We start from the raw sequence: 18,875 nt of genomic DNA on the forward strand, positions 1-18,875 counted from the left end.
ACATGGCTACAGCATTACAGTGAATGTGAGTACTTCCCGCACGTTTATTGGCTGCATAGCAGCTAACAAATGTGCGGGGAGGAGACTCGAGCATAGCGTTTGAGCACACGCGGTGTTCGGCCAAACACCGCGATGTGCCGAGCATTGCAATGCTCGATTCAAAATGGTGTTCTGCCGAGCTCGCCCAACACTAATAAGATGAGGTTGCCACCTTGTTGACACCATACACTATTACAGTGCACCAAATACTACAGGGTGGTCAAATCTCTAGTATGGGGGAAAATGGGTATGGGAAGGGGGGCATTAAACACATGTTCTTACTTTGCAATTTTAATTCCATGACAGTCTCCCTCTAAATGAAGTTCCTTGAGCCCACCAGAGAAAATTATTCTGATGGTATACCTTCTTTGCACACAGCACATGTGCATGTTTAATTTTAAAGTAATATTTGATATCAATGCATATGCAGGACTTATCACCGATAACTTAAGGTTTAATAGGATATTCTGGCTATTGGTTCAAACTTTCCAAGGTCAAATCCAAATTAGTGGAGACCATAGGGGCCCTGTTTTATTAGGGGTTCATTATTGTGTCAGAGTTTGGGACTACTGGAGACTTGTCAGTACTCTGATAGCCAGTCCAATCCTGATATTCAGATATCCAGAATCTTTTGTATCCTGTGAGTCACATTCAACTTTGACTGATGGTCACTAGCCACATTCAACTCAGACATAGAGAACATACATATTAAATGTGGATAAATGAGACATGAATTTGCAAACATTGTGAAATTCTCAAGCTTTCATTTATTAATAATTCCTTAACCGACTGCCTGAAGAGAAAATATTGGCACAGTGGAGGACATTTACCAAGTCTTGATCCCCCCTTGTTGGAGTAAGATGCCCCTAATAATTTTAAGAGGCATACGCTTCTTAATAAATTAGTCATATCTCTGGAACTCCCTTCACCAGAAACTCAAGTCTATACTAGCCAGAAGGTAGCATAGACTTAAGCTATAACTTACACCAGTTTCTGGAACAAGCTACCATAAATCACGAAACGCAGTTCTTTGTAAGTAGCGCCGCAATGACGGGAATCTGCGATTGCGCCGTCCCCAGTTATTGAACCCTTCATCGCTGATCGTGGCAATTGAGAATAATAGTGAGGGCTTTCAGGAGTTAATCGAGTAAAAAAAAAAATACTCACATTATTCATTTGAGTGCGAAGAAGCCACAGTGGCCATCTTGATTAAAGACATTGCGCAAAATCTAAATGTCCGCAGTGGCCTCTTCAGGCTCAGGATACAGTGAATACAGCTGAAAGTGAAAGTAAAAGCAGGTTTTACTCGTAATTATTCCCGACTCGATTTCTAACAGTGATATCTCCTGTTTAGCTTCGGCTATTGCTGTCATTTTGGTTTTGTATGAAAGCTTTCAAACAAGACCAGTTCTATGCATCTAGCTGCTACCATTTAGGATATATCAGCAGCCCCTCCTTCCACTTCTGTACTTTTCCCACAGCCAAACAGTTAGTGGTTAATCTATAATGACAAACCATAAAATATGAGTTACCTGCTGTAATAGCTTCATAAGAGCTGATCACAAAATTTCTATTCAGGACTTTGACTTTCCCATTACAAAACATAGGGAGCGGATCCACTCTATAGCTGGCGGTGGATCAGTCAAAGTTATGAAGAGGCACAGGCCTCTACATAACTTTAGCATATCCAACGCCAGTCTAAATATAAGCCAGCCTCCTTACTGGCTTACATATAGACCATTTTGTACGCCTAAAACTGGAGTAGAAAATGTTCACCCCAAGTCCACCTTTTTAGACCTGGCATGACTGGGGAAAAGTTGCAGATTGTGGTGCAAATAACCTTTGCACTGCAATCTGCACCAGAAATACACCTAATATAAGCATATTTCTGGATAGTAACTGACCCCCATAAACTTTATTCTTTTTTAACCATTCTTTGGTAGAATGACTTGTGTGCTTAGGATCATTGTCTGGCTGCATGACCCACATTCTCTTGAGATTCAGCTCATGGACAGATATCCTCACATTTTCCTTTAGAATTTACTGCTATAAGTTAGAATTCAAATTGTTCCATAAATGATGGCAAGCCATGCTGGTCCAGCCCCAAACCATGATATTACCACCACCATGTTTCACAGATGGAATGAGGTTTTTATGCTTGAATGCAGTATTTTCCTTTCTCCAAACATAATGCTTCTCTTTTAAACCAAAAAGTTCTATTTTGATCTCATCTGCCCATAAAACATTGTTCCAATGTTCTGGCTTGTCCAAGTGATCTTTAGAAAACTGTTGATTTTTGTTTTTACCTTTTCCATGAGCATCAAAAACAACTATTCTTCCTTAGAATTTTTTTTTGGGAAGATTAGATTTTGATAGATCCATGTTCTTTAAAATCATCTCATTGATTGAAAACAACTCGATTTTCAACTGCAAATTATCTGCTAATGCCAAAGGTTATTAGTTTTATTTTTTTACCACTCACCACCATGTGATATTAAATCATTTTCCTTGACAAATAAAAGACTAAATAGTAACATAGTAACATAGTAACATTGTTTATAAGGCTGAAAAAAGACATCTGTCCATCCAGTTCAGCCTGTTATCCTGCAAGTTCATCCAGAAGAAGGCTAAAAAAAGTGACAAATAAATGATGTGGTTATCTATTGACTTTTAGGAAATGTGATGCAGTTGTAGGTCAAAATTATGCAAAATGAAAGAAAATTCTGAAGGGTCTTCAATTTATTTGTCTGTTGTCCTATTTTCTAGATGAACCCTTGGAAAGTGGATTGTGTGGAGGAATGAAATATTTTGGTGAAATTATGATTAACCCCTTCCTGACCAGCGCCGTAATAGTACTGCGCTGCGGGAAGTGACTTCCCGACCAGCGGCGTAGTACTAAGGCGCGCTGATCGGGGGGGTGCAGGAGCTGTGCCCACCTGATCAGCTGCAGGGGACCAGCTGTTCCCATTAGCCGGACCCCTGCTGTAAGCGCCGGCATAGGTGAAAACACTGATGCTGGCGCATTAACCCGCTGACCGCGGCATGTGCTGGGTGTGTGGACGGAGCTCCCTCCCCCTCCTGGGTTCCCACGCTGCTGTGATGGGGACCCGATGGCAGGGAAGGCAGCCTGATGTGCCTTCCACAGGCATCGGGGCTGCCTTCCATGTAAGCCTATGAGATCCAGCCCCTGGATCTCACAGGCAGGAAGGCTGTAAGTGTAGTACAGTGTGTAAAACACTTACAGCCAATGCATTACAATACAGAAGTATCCCCAAAGAAATTGTTGTGGATAAAAAAAAAAAAGTAAAAAAAAAGTTAAAATAAAGTTTTGCATAATAAAAATAAATAAAAGTTTTAGGTAAAAAAAAAAAAGCGTTCTTTTCCCATGATTAAGTAATAAAATTAAAAGTGGACATATTAGGTATTGCCGCATCCGTATCAACTGGCTCTATAAAAATATCACATGATCCACCCTGTCAGGTGAATGCAGTAAAAAACAAAAAAAACTGCCATTTCTGGTCACCTTCTCTCACATAAAGTGTAATAGCAAGCGATCAAAAAGGCATATTTAGCCCAAAATTGTACTAATCAAACCGTCATCTCATCCCGCAAAAAATAAGATTCTACCTAAGACAATCTCTCAAAAAATTTAAAGAAAAAATATGGCTCTCAGAAAATAGCAACACAAAAACAAGATTTAATTATTTTCAAAAATGCATTTACTGTGTAAAACTTAACAAAAATAAAAATGATAGACATATTAGGTATCGTCCTGTCCATAACAACCTGCTCTATAAAAATATCACATTATATGTCCCCTCAGGTGAATACTGTAAAAAAATAATATTTTACTACGCCTAAACAGCCTTTTTTTCACCTTGCCTCACAAAAAGTGTAATACCAAGCGATCAAAAAGTCTTATGTACCCTAAAATGGTACCAATGAAAAGGTCACCTCATCCCACAAAAAATAAGCCCCCACATAAGACAATCACTCAAAAAATAAAAACCAATGGCACCCATAAACCAATCCATCAAAATCTGCACTGCAAAACCTATATGGCACTCCTTCCATTCTGAATCCTGCCATGTGCCCCCACAGCAGTTTATCACCACATATGGAGTGTTGCCATATTCAGGAGAAAATGTGTAACACATTTTGGGTGCTTTTTCTCCTGTTACCCCTTGTGAAAATAAAATTTTTGGGGCTAAAGCAACATTTTATTGGAAGAAATGAAACTTTTCATTTTCACATCTAAGTGTTTTCAAATTCCGTAAAATTCTTAGGGGGTCAAAGTGCTCAGTACCCCCCTTAATATATTCTTTGAAGGGTGTAGTTTCCAAAATGGGGTCACTTTTTTAGGGTTTCCACTGTAGGGGTACATCAAGGTCTCTTCAAATACAAAATGGTGCCCAAAAAACATTCTAGCAAAATCTGCCTCGAAAATCCATATGGCGCTCCTTTCTTTCTGACCACTGCCACATGCCCATAGAGCAGTTTACCACCACATATGGGGTATTTCTGTAAACTGCAGAATAAGAGTTTGCTGTTGACCCTTGCTGTGTTGCAAGTAAAAATTGATTAACATGAAAAATCTCGCCTCCATTTTCCTTTAAATCTTGTGAAACGTAAAAAAAAATGTTTGTAACATGAGTTTTCAATAATTTGAGGGGTGTAGTTTATAAAATGGGGTCATTTATGGGTGGTTTCCATTATGTAAGCACCTCAAAATCACTTTATAACTAAACTGGTGCTTAAAAAAATGGTTTTGGAAATTTTTGGGAAAATTTGAAAAATGCTTTCTAAGCTTCTAAGCCTTCCTAAAAAAATTTAATGACATTTACAAAATGATGCCAACATAAAGCAGACATATGGGAAATGATGACTAATCACTATTTTATGAGGCATTACTATCTGTCTTAAAAGTAGAGAAACTCAAATTTCAAAAATTGTGAATTTTTCTAAATTTTGGGTAAATATGGGATTTTTTTAATAAATAAATTAAAAATATATTGACTCAAATTTAGCACTGTCGTGAAGTACAATGTGTCACAAGAAAACAATCTCAGAATGGGTTGGATAAGTAAAAGTGTTCCAAAGTTATTACCACATAAAGTGACATATGTCGGATTTGCAAAAAATGGCCTGGGCAGGAAGGTGAAAACTGGCCCGGATAGAAAGGGTTAATAATTATGATTAATTTGGTGAAATTATAATTAATAATCAACAATTATTTACTTGGTTTAAATGTATTTGTTACCAGATCATGCAAAAGAACAAGACAGATATCAACATCAATGACTTCACGATGACTGGATTTGAAATTCCTCGCACCTATAAAATTTTCCTGTTCGTTGTTTTTCTGATAACATACATTTTTACAATTTCTGGAAACTCTCTCATAATAACACTAGTGTTCGGATGTAAACAACTCAATAAACCCATGTACTTTTTCCTTGGCAATTTGTCTGCATGTGAAATCCTTTTGACCACAAATATCATACCGAACATGTTATATTTACAGATAATAGATCAAGGTCTAATTTCTGTAACAAAATGCTTTGTACAGTTTTACTTTTTTGGAACTGCAGCAACTACAGAATGCCTTCTTCTTGCTGTAATGGCTTATGACCGTTACTTGGCCATCTGTAGTCCACTGAACTATGTCTCAATCATGGACCAAAGATTTTGTATCTGTCTTTCACTGTGTGTCTGGCTGGTTGGCTTAATGGCTACTATTGGAACAATAATACTGATGAGCAAATTGCATTTTTGTGGAACAACTGTAATTAATCACTACTTCTGTGACCGCGAGCCTATCTTAAGCCTTTCCTGTTCAGACACCACAGAAGTTAGAGTGCAAGCCCTTGTCTTCTCATTTTTTATTACATTATGGCCATTTGTAACCATTATCTGGTCCTATGTTAGAATTATCCTTACTATTCTCAAAATGACTACATTAATTGAGAGGTATAAAACATTTTCCACTTGCAGTTCACATCTGATAGTAGTATGCATATATTATGGAACATTGATTATTATGTATGTGGTTCCTTCCAGTGGACAGTCATTTAATGTTAACAAATTACTATCTTTGTTATATGTTGTGGTCACCCCATTGCTTAATCCTATAATATACAGTTTAAGAAACCTAGAGCTAAGGAATGCATTGAAAACATGTGTCAGAAAGATTTTGTAATTCAGTAATTCCCAACCTTATTACTGCAGGGGAAATCCTCAGAAATGTTTCTACTCTGCTAGTCAATTGCACAAAGATATAAGCAAACACTGAAAGAATAAATGCTTGGTGGTCATACTTACTGCAAATGCAGCTAGAAGCTCTTTGCGAATATAATTGATCAAATATATTTCGAGCCCATCTACCAGTTGACAAGGTAGCTTCTAATCAGATGGGTCCTACTCTAACATGCTTCTCCTGGGCTTACAGCCTACAATCTGGGCAAAGTAGTACCAAGCTGTATCCTACACATGCCTCTCCCAGGCTGTGAGCCTGCAGTATGGGCTGAGTAGAATACAGCTGTATAAGCTATCTAATTAACCGCCTCCGGACCGCCTAACGCAGGATCGCGTTCCGGAGGCGGCAGCCCTGCGCACAGTCACGCATATATGCATCATCTCGCGAGACGCGAGATTTCCTGTGAACGCGCGCACACAGGCGCGCGCATTCACAGGATCGGAAGGTAAACGAGTGGATCTCCAGCCTGCCGGCGGCGATCGTTCGCTGGCAGGCTGGAGATGCGATTTTTTTAACCCCTAACAGGTATATTAGACGCTGTTTTGATAACAGCGTCTAATATACCTGCTACCTGGTCCTCTGGTGGTCCCTTTTGTTTGGATCGACCACCAGAGTACACAGGCAGCTCAGTAATAAGTAGCACCAAACACCACTACACTACACCCCCCCTGTCACTTATTAACCCCTTATTAAGATCACCCCTGATCACCCCATATAGACTCCCTGATCACCCCCCTGTCATTGATCACCCCCTTGTAAAGCTCCATTCAGACGTCCGTATGTTTTTTACGGATCCACGGATACATGGATCGGATCCGCAAAACACATACGGACGTCTGAATGGAGCCTTACAGGGGGGTGATCAATGACAGGGGGTGATCACCCCATATAGACTCCCTGATCACTCCCCTGTCATTGATCACCCCCCTGTAAGGCTCCATTCAGACGTCCGTATGTTTTTTACGGATCCGCGGATACATGGATCGGATCTGCAAAACACATACGGACACCTGAATGGAGCCTTATAGGGGGGTGATCAATGACAGGGGGGTGATCACCCCATATAGACTCCCTGATCACCCCCCTGTCATTAATCACCCCCCTGTCATTGATGACCCCCCTGTAAGGCTCCATTCAGACGTCCGTATGTTTTTTACGGATCCACGGATACATGGATCGGATCCGCAAAACACATACGGACATCTGAATGAAGCCTTATAGGGGGGTGATCAATGACAGGGGGGTGATCACCCCATATAGACTCCCTGATCACCCCCTGTCATTGATCACCCCCCTGTCATTGATCACCCCCCTGTAAGGCTCCATTCAGATGTCCGTATGTTTTTTACAGATCCACTGATACATGGATCGGATCCGCAAAACACATACGGACATCTGAATGGAGCATTATAGGGGGGTGATCAATGACAGGGGGGGTGATCACCCCATATAGACTCCCTGATCACCCCCCTGTCATTGATCACCCCCCTGTCAGGCCCCATTCAGATGTCCGTATGTTTTTTACGGATCCACGGATACATGGATCGCATCCGCAAAACACATACGGACATCTGAATGGAGCCTTATAGGGGGGTGATCAATGACAGGGGGGTGATCAATGACAGGGGGGTGATCACCCCATATAGACTCCCTGATCACCCCCCTGTCATTGATCACCCCCCTGTCATTGATCACCCCCCTGTAAGGCTCCATTCAGACGTCCGTATTTTTTTTAAGGATCCACGGATACATGGATCGGATCCGCAAAACACATACGGACATCTGAATGGAGCCTTATAGGGGGGTGATCAATGACAGGGGGGTGATCACCCCATATAGACTCCCTGATCACCCCCCTGTCATTGATCACCCCCCTGTCATTGATCTCCCCCCTGTAAGGCTCCATTCAGACGTCCATATGTGTTTTGCGGATCCGATCCATGTATCCGTGGATCTGTAAAAAACATACGGACGTCTGAATGGAGCCTTACAGGGGGTGATCAATGACAGGGGGGTGATCACTCCATATAGACTCCCTGATCACCCCCCTGTCATTGATCACCCCCCTGTCATTGATCACCCCCCTGTAAGGCTCTATTCAGACATTTTTTTGGCCCAAGTTAGTGGAAATTTTTATTTTTTTTCTTACAAAGTCTCATATTCCACTAACTTGTGTCAAAAAATAAAATCTCACATGAACTCACCATACCCCTCACGGAATCCAAATGCGTAAAAATTTTTAGACATTTATATTCCAGACTTCTTCTCACGCTTTAGGGCCCCTAGAATGCCAGGGCAGTATAAATACCCCACATGTGACCCCATTTCGGAAAGAAGACACCTCAAGGTATTCCGTGAGGGGCATATTGAGTCCATGAAAGATTGAATTTTTTGTCCCAAGTTAGCGGAAAGGGAGACTTTGTGAGAAAAAAATAAAAAATAAAAATTTCCGCTAACTTATGCCAAAAAAAAAATATTCTATGAACTCGCCATGCCCCTCATTGAATACCTTGGGGTGTCTTCTTTCCAAAATGGGGTCACATGTGGGGTATTTATACTGCCCTGGCATTTTAGGGGCCCTAAAGCGTGAGAAGAAGTCTGGGATCCAAATGTCTAAAAATGCCCTCCTAAAAGGAATGTGGGCCCCTTTGCGCATCTAGGCTGCAAAAAAGTGTCACACATCTGGTATCGCTGTACTCAGGAGAAGTTGGGCAATGTGTTTTGGGGTGTCATTTTACATATACCCATGCTGGGTGAGATAAATATCTTGGTCAAATGCCAACTTTGTATAAAAAATGGGAAAAGTTGTCTTTTGCCGAGATATTTCTCTCACCCAGCATGAGTATATGTAAAAAGACACCCCAAAACACATTGCCCAACTTCTCCTGAGTACGGCGATGCCACATGTGTGACACTTTTTTGCAGCCTAGGTGGGCAAAGTGGCCCACATTCCAAAGAGCACCTTTAGGATTTCACAGGTCATTTTTTACACATTTTGATTTCAAACTACTTACCACACATTAGGGCCCCTAGAATGCCAGGGCAGTATAACTACCCGACAAGTGACCCCATTTTGGAAAGAAGACACCCCAAGGCATTCCGTGAGGGGCATGGCGAGTTTCTAGAATTTTTTATTTTTTGTCACAAGTTAGCGGAAAATGATGATTTTTATTTTTTATTTTTTTTCTTACAAAGTCTCATATTCCACTAACTTGTGACAAAAAATAAAAACTTCCATGAACTCACTATGCCCATCACGAAATACTTTGGCGTGTCTTCTTTCCAAAATGGGGTCACTTGTGGGGTAGTTATACTGCCCTGGCATTTTAGGGGCCCGAATGCGTGAGAAGTGGTTTGAAATCAAAATCTGTAAAAAATGGCCGGTGAAATCCGAAAGGTGCTCTTAGGAATGTGGGCCCCTTTGCCCACCTAGGCTGCAAAAAAGTGTCACACATCTGGTATCACCGTACTCAGGAGAAGTTGGGCAATGTGTTTTGGGGTTTCTTTTTACATATACCCATGCTGGGTGAGAGAAATATCTTGGCAAAAGACAACTTTTCCCATTTTTTTTATACAAAGTTGGCATTTGACCGAGATATTTATCTCACCCAGCATGGGTATATGTAAAATGACACCCCAAAACACATTGCCGAACTTCTCCTGAGTACGGCAATACCAGATGTGTGACACTTTTTTGCAGCCTAGGTGGGCAAAGGGGCCCACATTCCAAAGAGCACCTTTCGGATTTCACCGGCCATTTTTTACAGATTTTGATTTCAAACTACTTCTCATGCATTCGGGCCCCTAAAATGCCAGGGCAGTATAACTACCCCACAAGAGAGCCCATTTTGGAAAGAAGACACCCCCAGGTATTTCGTGATGGGCATAGTGAGTTCATGGAAGTTTTTATTTTTTGTCACAAGTTAGTGGAATATGAGACTTTGTAAGAAAAAAATAAAAATAAAAAAAATCATCATTTTCCGCTAACTTGTGACAAAAAATAAAAAATTCTAGGAACTCGCCATGCCCCTCACGGAATACCTTGGGGTGTCTTCTTTCCAAAGTGGGGTCACTTGTGGGGTAGTTATACTGCCCTGGCATTGTAGGGGCCCTAATGTGTGGTAAGTAGTTTGAAATCAAAATGTGTAAAAAATGACCTGTGAAATCCTAAAGGTGCTCTTTGGAATGTGGGCCCCTTTGCCCACCTAGGCTGCAAAAAAGTGTCACACATGTGGTATTGCCGTACTCAGGAGAAGTTGGGCAATGTGTTTTGGGGTGTCATTTTACATATACCCATGCTGGGTGAGATAAATATCTTGGTCAAATGCCAACTTTGTATAAAAAAATGGGAAAAGTTGTCTTTTGCCAAGATATTTCTCTCACCCAGCATGGGTATATGTAAAATGACACCCCAAAAAACATTGCCCAACTTCTCCTGAGTACGGCAATACCACATGTGTGACACTTTTTTGCAGCCTAGGTGGGCAAAGGGGCCCAGATTCCAAAGAGCACCTTTCGGATTTCACCGGCCATTTTTTACAGATTTTGATTTCAAACTATTTTGCACGCATTAGGGCCCCTAGAATGCCAGGGCAGTATAACTACCCCACAAGTGACCCCATTTTGGAAAGAAGACACCCCAAGGTATTTCGTGATGGGCATAGTGAGTTCATGGAAGTTTTTATTTTTTGTCACAAGTTAGTGGAATATGAGACTTTGTAAGAAAAAAATAAATAAAAAAAATCATCATTTTCCGCTAACTTGTGACAAAAAATAAAAAGTTCTATGAACTCACTATGCCCATCAGCGAATACCTTAGGGTGTCTACTTTCTGAAATGGGGTCATTTGTGGGGTGTTTGTACTGTCTGGCCATTGTAGAACCTCAGGAAACATGACAGGTGCTCAGAAAGTCAGAGCTGCTTCAAAAAGCGGAAATTCACATTTTTGTACCATAGTTTGTAAACGCTATAACTTTTACCCAAACCATTTTTTTTTTTTACCCAAACATTTTTTTTTTATCAAAGACATGTAGAACAATAGATTTAGAGAAAAATGTATATATGGATGTGTTTTTTTTTGCTAAATTTTACAACTGAAATTGAAAAATGTCATTTTTTTGCAAAGAAATCATTAAATTTCAATTAATAACAAAAAAAGTAAAAATGTCAGCAGCAATGAAATACCACCAAATGAAAGCTCTATTAGTGAGAAGAAAAGGAGGTAAAATTCATTTGGGTGGTAAGTTGCATGACCAAGTAATAAACGGTGAAAGTAGTGTAGTGCAGAAGTGTAAAAAGTGGCCTGGTCATTAAGGGTGTTTAAGCTATGGGGGCTGAGGTGGTTAAAAGCACATGGTAAATGGGCTAGTGGTGCACGGTTAAATCTCACCACCAAGGGGAGCCACTCCCCTAGTGGCAGTGACAATGGTGAAGAAAAATAAACGAACCAGCACCTCCATAATAAGTGAATATGAGAACGCAGGTGCACGCTACCTTGGCTGAAACACAATTGGATTAGTAGAACTACAGGTAACAGCACTCTGCTAGTCAATTGCACAAAGATATAAGCAAACACTGAAAGAATAAATGCTTGGTGGTCATTCTTACTGCAAATGCAGCTAGAAGCTCTTTGCGAATATAATTGATCAATTGTTATATAAAAGCAGAGTATGATAGAACCAAGTTATGTGGAGCTGATAGTAAGCTTAAGGTCAGGTATGCTCAACCTGCGGTCCTCCATCTGTTGCAAAACTACAACTCCCAGCATGCCCTAATGGGTGTAGGCTAGCCAGGCATTCTGGGAGTTGTAGTTTTGCAACAGCTGGAGGCCCGCAGGTTGAGCATCCCTGCTTAAGGTAATCTCCAGACATTTTCAGGACAAGCACTTAGATAGGTCTTAGCATTTAGTTAACTCTTTAGGTAAGTTCTTAATGTCGTCGGGATTGATGGAGTATTAGATTTAGTCAGGATTAGTAGTGTCCATAATACTTAGAAATACAGGCAGATATTTATCCATCATGCAATACTATCAGGGAGGTGTCTGACTGACCATAAATTAGAGATGAGCAAACTTTGTGTTGGATTCTGTGAATTTTTCAAATTGTTGGGTCTGGTGTCAATCATCCTGCTCTTGGCAATAACCTATAGATTCTCTATAGGGTTTAGGTCAAGCGAGTTTGTTGGCCAATCAAGCACAGTGATACAGTGGTTATTAAACCGTGTATTGGTGCTTTTGGCAATGTGGGCAGGCACCAAGTCCTGCTGGAAAATTAAATCAGCATGTCCATAAAGCTTGTCAGCAAATGGAACATGAAGTGCTCTAAAATATCCTGGTAGACAGATGTGCTGACTTTGGACTTGATTTATAACAGAGTAGACCAACAGCTACAGACGACATGGATCCCCAAACCATCACTGACTGTGGAAACTTCACATTGGACCTCAAGCAACTTGGATTGTGTGACTCTCCACTCTTCTTCCATACTCTGGGACCTTGATTTGTAAATGAAATGCAAAATAGGATTGTAAGACACTCTCCTGTTCCGCGATCCATTGGGTCCCACAGGGGTCCTCGTGAGGCTCGGCCTGCGGGGGACTCGTTGAAGTAGAGGGACAGGTCACACATGTGCCTGGGGAGTCTTCAGTTCCGACTCCTTTGCGGGCAGACGCGGTAGTGCGTCCGCATGGTCGCCGGAGGGGAAGACCGCCGGGGTCTCGGAGGCAGATTGATCGGACTGGTGGCATCACGCAGCGGATGGTCCTGTCTCAGGTATCACCTGCGATTTCCATTCCGGTGTCCGTGCCGACGCGATCGTGTATTCATGCTGGGCCGCTCGAGCGTCTGCATGCACGCTCGAGAGGAGGTTCGCAAAAGGATACGCGGCCGAATGTACGCGCATCTTATTCGCTATGCCGACTGCTGACAGGGAAAATACCTGTACGTAAATTCTAGTAGATTAGAGGGCAGGCATGGGTTAAGTGACTAAGGACCAGCCAAGGCCGCACAGGTGTCAGGGATTAGGATCATTATATGACCTATGAGGAATAGACACATGGCACTTGGTGATTGGCTAGCAGGTACTTAAAAGGTGATCTTTCTGGCTGGTCAGTGCCCACTGTTGTTTTGACAACCCGGGTGTATGTTCATAGTCTCCCAGACTTACCTGTGCATGACCTCTGCCTTCCTCGATTTATCTTTAGAGACTGCCTCTGGATACCTCATCTTTGCTGAACATTTTGTCTCGTATATGACCTTGGATCGGACCCTGGAAATCCTGACCTCTCATCCCTAGGTGCCACGTTACACAGACTAATACTGCGCATAAGAACTTTGGCCTGGTCACTGGCTGTCCCCTTGGTGTTTACCTGCACAGGTTATTATTCAGGTGGGTTACCTGTATATGCTTACTGGTTTGGACTGTACTGCTGTTTATTTAATAAACCCACTATTGTTTAACCTCTGTCTGGTTGCTTGGGGTTCTGCACCATTACAAGGACTCACTAAACAACAGCCCAGTCCTTTTTCTCCTTAGCCCAGGTAAGTGTCACAGACGTTCCCGTGGCAGGTACCAGGAGATTGGAGAGACTGGCAACTCGTGGGTTAAATTGACAAGTTCACTGTTGATCTTATTGTCTCTGTGTTTTGGTGAATGCCACACTCCTTGCTTCAGGTGTTGCTTGTTGGTAAATTACCTTTACAATAAGTAGCCGCTTCCCACTCTTGGAGGTGCGGTTTATAGATTTTCTTCCTGCCTTCTAACTACCTGGTCGGTTGTACTCTGTGGTGCTTCTGGAGTTCCCAGTTTTCTACTTTCAGATAAGTCTTGTCTTTTATTATGGTTTTGTGTTTGTTATATTCTCTGTTGTTTGCATCTGGGCCGGAGACAGAGACTTCCATTTGTCCATCTGGGGAGGAATGGGTTATCTCTGGTCCTAACCTCATTCCAGGACCTTCTATGGATATAAGGGCCTAGGTATACAGCATATGAATATTCCTACCTTCAAGGTCTATTCATATTGATAGGTAGTTAGGGCCCGGATTAGGGTTGTTTAGGAGGTGACCTGTTTTTTCCCTAGTTTCCAGGCCCAGTTACTGTTCCCCTTCCCTCCTGTGTTTAGTGTGGAGTTTTTCCCCCACACTGATCGTGACATTATAAACCGCCGAATAACCGTCATTTTGTTGTCTATCAGTTCAGCCATGGATGTTATCGCTGCACTGACCGGACAGCTACAGGGGCTGTCTCTGGAGGTGGATAACCTCCGCACGACCATCTCAGAGATGCAGAGACTACTGTTGGCTGATCCTAGTAGTGGTTACCTGACCTGTCCTGAACCTAAAGTTGCTCTCCCGGATAAATTCTCGGGGGGGAGTGATAATTTATTTGGTTCAGCGAAGCATGCAAATGGTACTTTAAGTTGCGTCCACACTCATCTGGGGATGAGAGCCAGGGAGTGGGTGTGATTATTTTGTTGCTTAAAGGGGACGCCCAGTCTTGGGCTTTTTCTCTGCCGACTGGATCACAGTCTCTCCGATCAAAAGATGCATTTTTCTGAGCTTTAGGTCTCATCTATGATGACCCGGACCGAACCTCCCTGGCCAAGACTAAAATACGCGGCCTGCGTCAGGGTGAGCGTTCGGCGGAGATCTATTGTTCTGAATTTAGGAGGTGGGCTACGGATACTGAGTAGAACGATCCAGCTCTCCGTATCCATTTTTGTCAGGGATGATCTGAGAGGCTAAAGGACGCTTTGGCCTTTTAATGAGAATCCTGAGTCTTTGGAAGTCGCTATGTCTTTGGCTGTACGTATTGATAGATGCCTGAGAGAGAGATCTAAGGGCCCACTCTCTCAGGAAGTTCTATTACATAACATATCGTATTCCTTTGACTCTTTGGGTGAAGAGACTCCTGAGTTTATACCTGGGGATGAACCCATGCAATTAGGGGGAGCGACTCCGAGATATGCTTGCAAAAGTAGGAGTCGCAAGCAGGGAGTATGTTTTTTCTGCGGTCAAAGGGGACATTTTGTCAATATATGTCCAAGCATTCAGCGGCAAAAAGAGAAACAAAAAGGGACGTCTAAAACCCTTCTGACTATCAGAGGTGTGAGTGGGGAGTCAGAGATTGTTCATTTGTCCTTTGCTGGTAGTACCCGATTTCTCCTGACTGCCAAGGTGGCGCTAGAGTCAAAAACTGTGGGAATTGAAGTATTTATCGACAGCGGTGCCGGGTGAACCTGATTGATGCTCAGTTTGTCCACGTGCATGAGTTATCACCAAGTACATTAAAACAAGACATTCCTGTATTTGCTATTGAATCTGCCCCTCTTACTCAGAGGTGCTTGTCGCAAGTTTTGCATGATATCAGATCAAGAAGTTATCTCGTGTTTTGTCTTGAAAGGTCTCCCTGAACCTATGGTTCTGGGTTTACCATGGTTTACCAAGCATAATTCTACTATCGATTGGCAAGCTAGGCAGATTCTGGATTGGGGGGACTATTGCATTGATAATTATCTCAATACATCCTTTTCTGTGGTTACTATTAGTGATGGACGAACATCAGATGGGACGGTTCGCGAACGTGATCGCTCGAACTTGCTGAAGTTTTTGCGAACCGCAGGTTCGTGGCGGGTCCCGATCATTTTAATGGCATGCGAACATGAGAAACCTCCAGGTCATATTTGCAGCCACAAAATACTTAGTAAATGCGCACACATAGTCCCACAACATGGACACTGACATACCAGAAGTATTAAGAGATTTTACGATCTACAAGCATTTTTTTTTTATGGGGGCGAAATTTCAGCAAAGTATTAATCGCAAGAGCACATGCGTTCTGAGGGCGTGGCCTACAGCAACTGGTTTGCACCGACTAGCAAATAGATGGATGCAATGGTTGGAGCGAAGTTCAACGAGGAAGAGGAAGAACTCCAGGTGACTGTAAGTAATCTTACATTAAAGTAGTGTATTTGATTACATTTCACCTGCATGTCTGAACAATTGCTTTATATGCATAAAGAGTGTTATAAAAAAATCGCCAGTGCGACCTTCTGCAATTCAAATTTTTCTTAAGTGCACCAAACTTCACATTTTAGAAGGTCTCACTAGATATTATTGATTTTTGCACTAATTATTCCTGTGACATTACACCCACTTTGTTAGGTTACCCTGCAGAGTGGCCGAGCGCACGGCGTCATTGGTTGCTAATGCTAACTCGCTATGGCGCCGTGTGCTTCTTGCCACCACCACTTTACAGTAATACACTTGTATAGATCATACAAGTGTATCACAGTACAGTGGTGTTGGCCTGGAAGCGCACGTCGTCATAGCAACCAATAACGCTGTGCGCTTGTCCACTCTGCAGGACGTCAGGACGGGTTTGTACGGTCCGTAGTTTTTAAAAAAACACGCCTGTGTGCATGCGGCCTTACTGTTATGGTTAGAAGATGGGATTGTATTATGACTGTATGTGGGTGGGGTCTGAGCTATTAGATATTGTCAGGCTAAGCAGAGATGTACCTGTCTAGTGAAGTGGCGGTACGGTATGGGGTGTACAGCTGGTTCGTCTCCCCAGGATTCACCCTGAGTAACTGTAAATGAACCAGCAAATACTGACGGTGCATGCGGCCTAAATGTAATATTTCCACCTCAAAGCATTAAATACTTTTTGCAGTTTACTTGAGTAAATTATTTTCAATACTATTATTGTTGGGATTATATGCTTGCCTTTTTCTCTTGCAGCGGATGTTGGTTCGGGGCTACAACCGCACCCGACCCCACGCCGAGAAACAAAGGATTGTGCGGGAGTTGGTCTATGAAATGTGGAGTAAAATGGGTCGCAAACACCGCCGTCTGACCATTAAAGAAATGGTCAGACATGAAGAGAAGGCAGCCCCGTTTCATTAAAAGAATCCGGGACGAAAAATGCCCAGGTACATACGTAAATAACTTTTGTATGTTTTGCCAACACTCTGTAATTTATACAGTGCTAAGCAAAAGTATTCACCCCCCCCCTTGAGTTCGTTCTTTTTTTTTTGTTGCCTTACCCCCTGGAATTAACATGGATTGTTTGAGGATTTCCATCATGTAATTTGTAGAACATGCCCATAACTTAGGCCTTCTTTTAAATAGGTTAATTGTAAAGCAAACAACTAATAAGACTCAATAACAGAAAATGTCAATGTGCATAACTATTTACCCCCCTAAAGTCAATACTTAGTAGAGCCACCTTTTGCGGCAATTACAGCTCCAAGTCGCTTTGGATAAGTCTCAACTTGCCACATCTTACCACAGGCGTTGTTGCCCATTCCTCCTTGCATTACCGATTCAGCTCCTTCACATTTGATGGTTTGCGCTTGTGATTGTGAACAGCAATCTAAGTCTGAACACAGATTTTCTATTAGATTGAGATCTGGACTTTGACTAGGCCATTCCAACACATTTATATGTTTCCCCTTAAACTTGAGTGTTGCTTCAGCAGTGTGTTTTGGGTCATTGTCCTGCTGGAGGTGAACCTCCGTCTTACTCTCAAATCACGCACAGAGTGGTACAGGTTTTGTTTAAGAATATCCCTGTCCATCTTTCCCTCAGCTCTGACCAGTTGTCCAGTCCCGGCTGCTCGAAAACATCCCCACAGCATGATGCTGCCACCACCATGTTTCATTGTGGGGATGATTTTCTTTGGGTGATGTGTTGTTGGCTTTGTGCCAGACAAGTGAAAGAGTGAACTATCACTGTGTCTGCAGTAGAAGCCTGAGGCCTAGCCTCCTTCCTACAGGCTTTGTACACAGGACTATGGAGACCCCCACTCTGACCTATTTGGGTTAGAGGGAACTATAAACCATGAATTTCTGTTTATCGGCCACATTTTTCGGATTCCCCATTAAAGTAGCATGGTATAAATCCATAAACGCAATAATGGTTAACTCTGCTCTGAGACTCCAAATGAATGTGTTGGTTTATTTGTCCCTTTGTCCTATTGTGTTAGTGATGGGATTAAGAAGTAGCCGAAACTGGTGTAGAGAATTAGATCATCCTATGATACACTAAGGAGAAAATCCCATCCCATGGGTCACCTCTTGCCCTATTGTTCCATCAAGACACTGTGGAGGGGATGTCTTTTTTCATACTATTAATTTTGGATTGAGTTATGCGTCATAAAGCTGGCAGCCACTGCAATTCTATATAGATCCCTCCATATTGGAATATCTTTATATCAAATGTTCTTAAAATTTTGGAGTTGTTTATCTAAAATCTGAACATTTTGTGATCACAGACGTTCCTATTCCCTCCATTCGGAGAAGACGACCGGTGGAGGTTGTGGAGGAAGAGTATGAAGAGGAGGTGGAGGCCGGACCATCCCAGCTTATTGAGCCACCCCCACCAGGTGTGGGAGAAGTGAAGGAGGTTGAAAGTGCTGTACCCTCCAGCACCACCCCATCTCAGGACTCGGAGGAAGAGGAGGTGATCACCAGCCCCCGGCAGGAGGGTAAATATGTGCACATAGCAATATGATTATGTATCCATAACATGTACATAAACATTAAAATGAGATAATGAGGCGACAACATACACTCTAGTAAT

The 18,875-nt window shown here is 42.3% G+C and overlaps 1 protein-coding gene across 1 annotated transcript; it reads left to right on the top strand.

Annotated features, from left to right (window-relative positions):
* Nucleotides 1–5,386: 5,386 nt before the first annotated feature.
* Nucleotides 5,387–6,238, top strand: LOC120990797 (olfactory receptor 10A7-like). The gene has a single exon (XM_040419700.1). It carries the CDS (start codon nt 5,483–5,485, stop codon nt 6,236–6,238), a length of 756 nt encoding a protein of 251 aa, XP_040275634.1. The 5' UTR covers nt 5,387–5,482.
* The last annotated feature ends 12,637 nt before the right edge of the window (nt 6,239–18,875 follow it).

The sequence above is a fragment of the Bufo bufo genome, chromosome 2 (assembly GCF_905171765.1).
Source record: "Bufo bufo chromosome 2, aBufBuf1.1, whole genome shotgun sequence".
NCBI classification, from domain to species: Eukaryota; Metazoa; Chordata; class Amphibia; order Anura; family Bufonidae; genus Bufo; species Bufo bufo.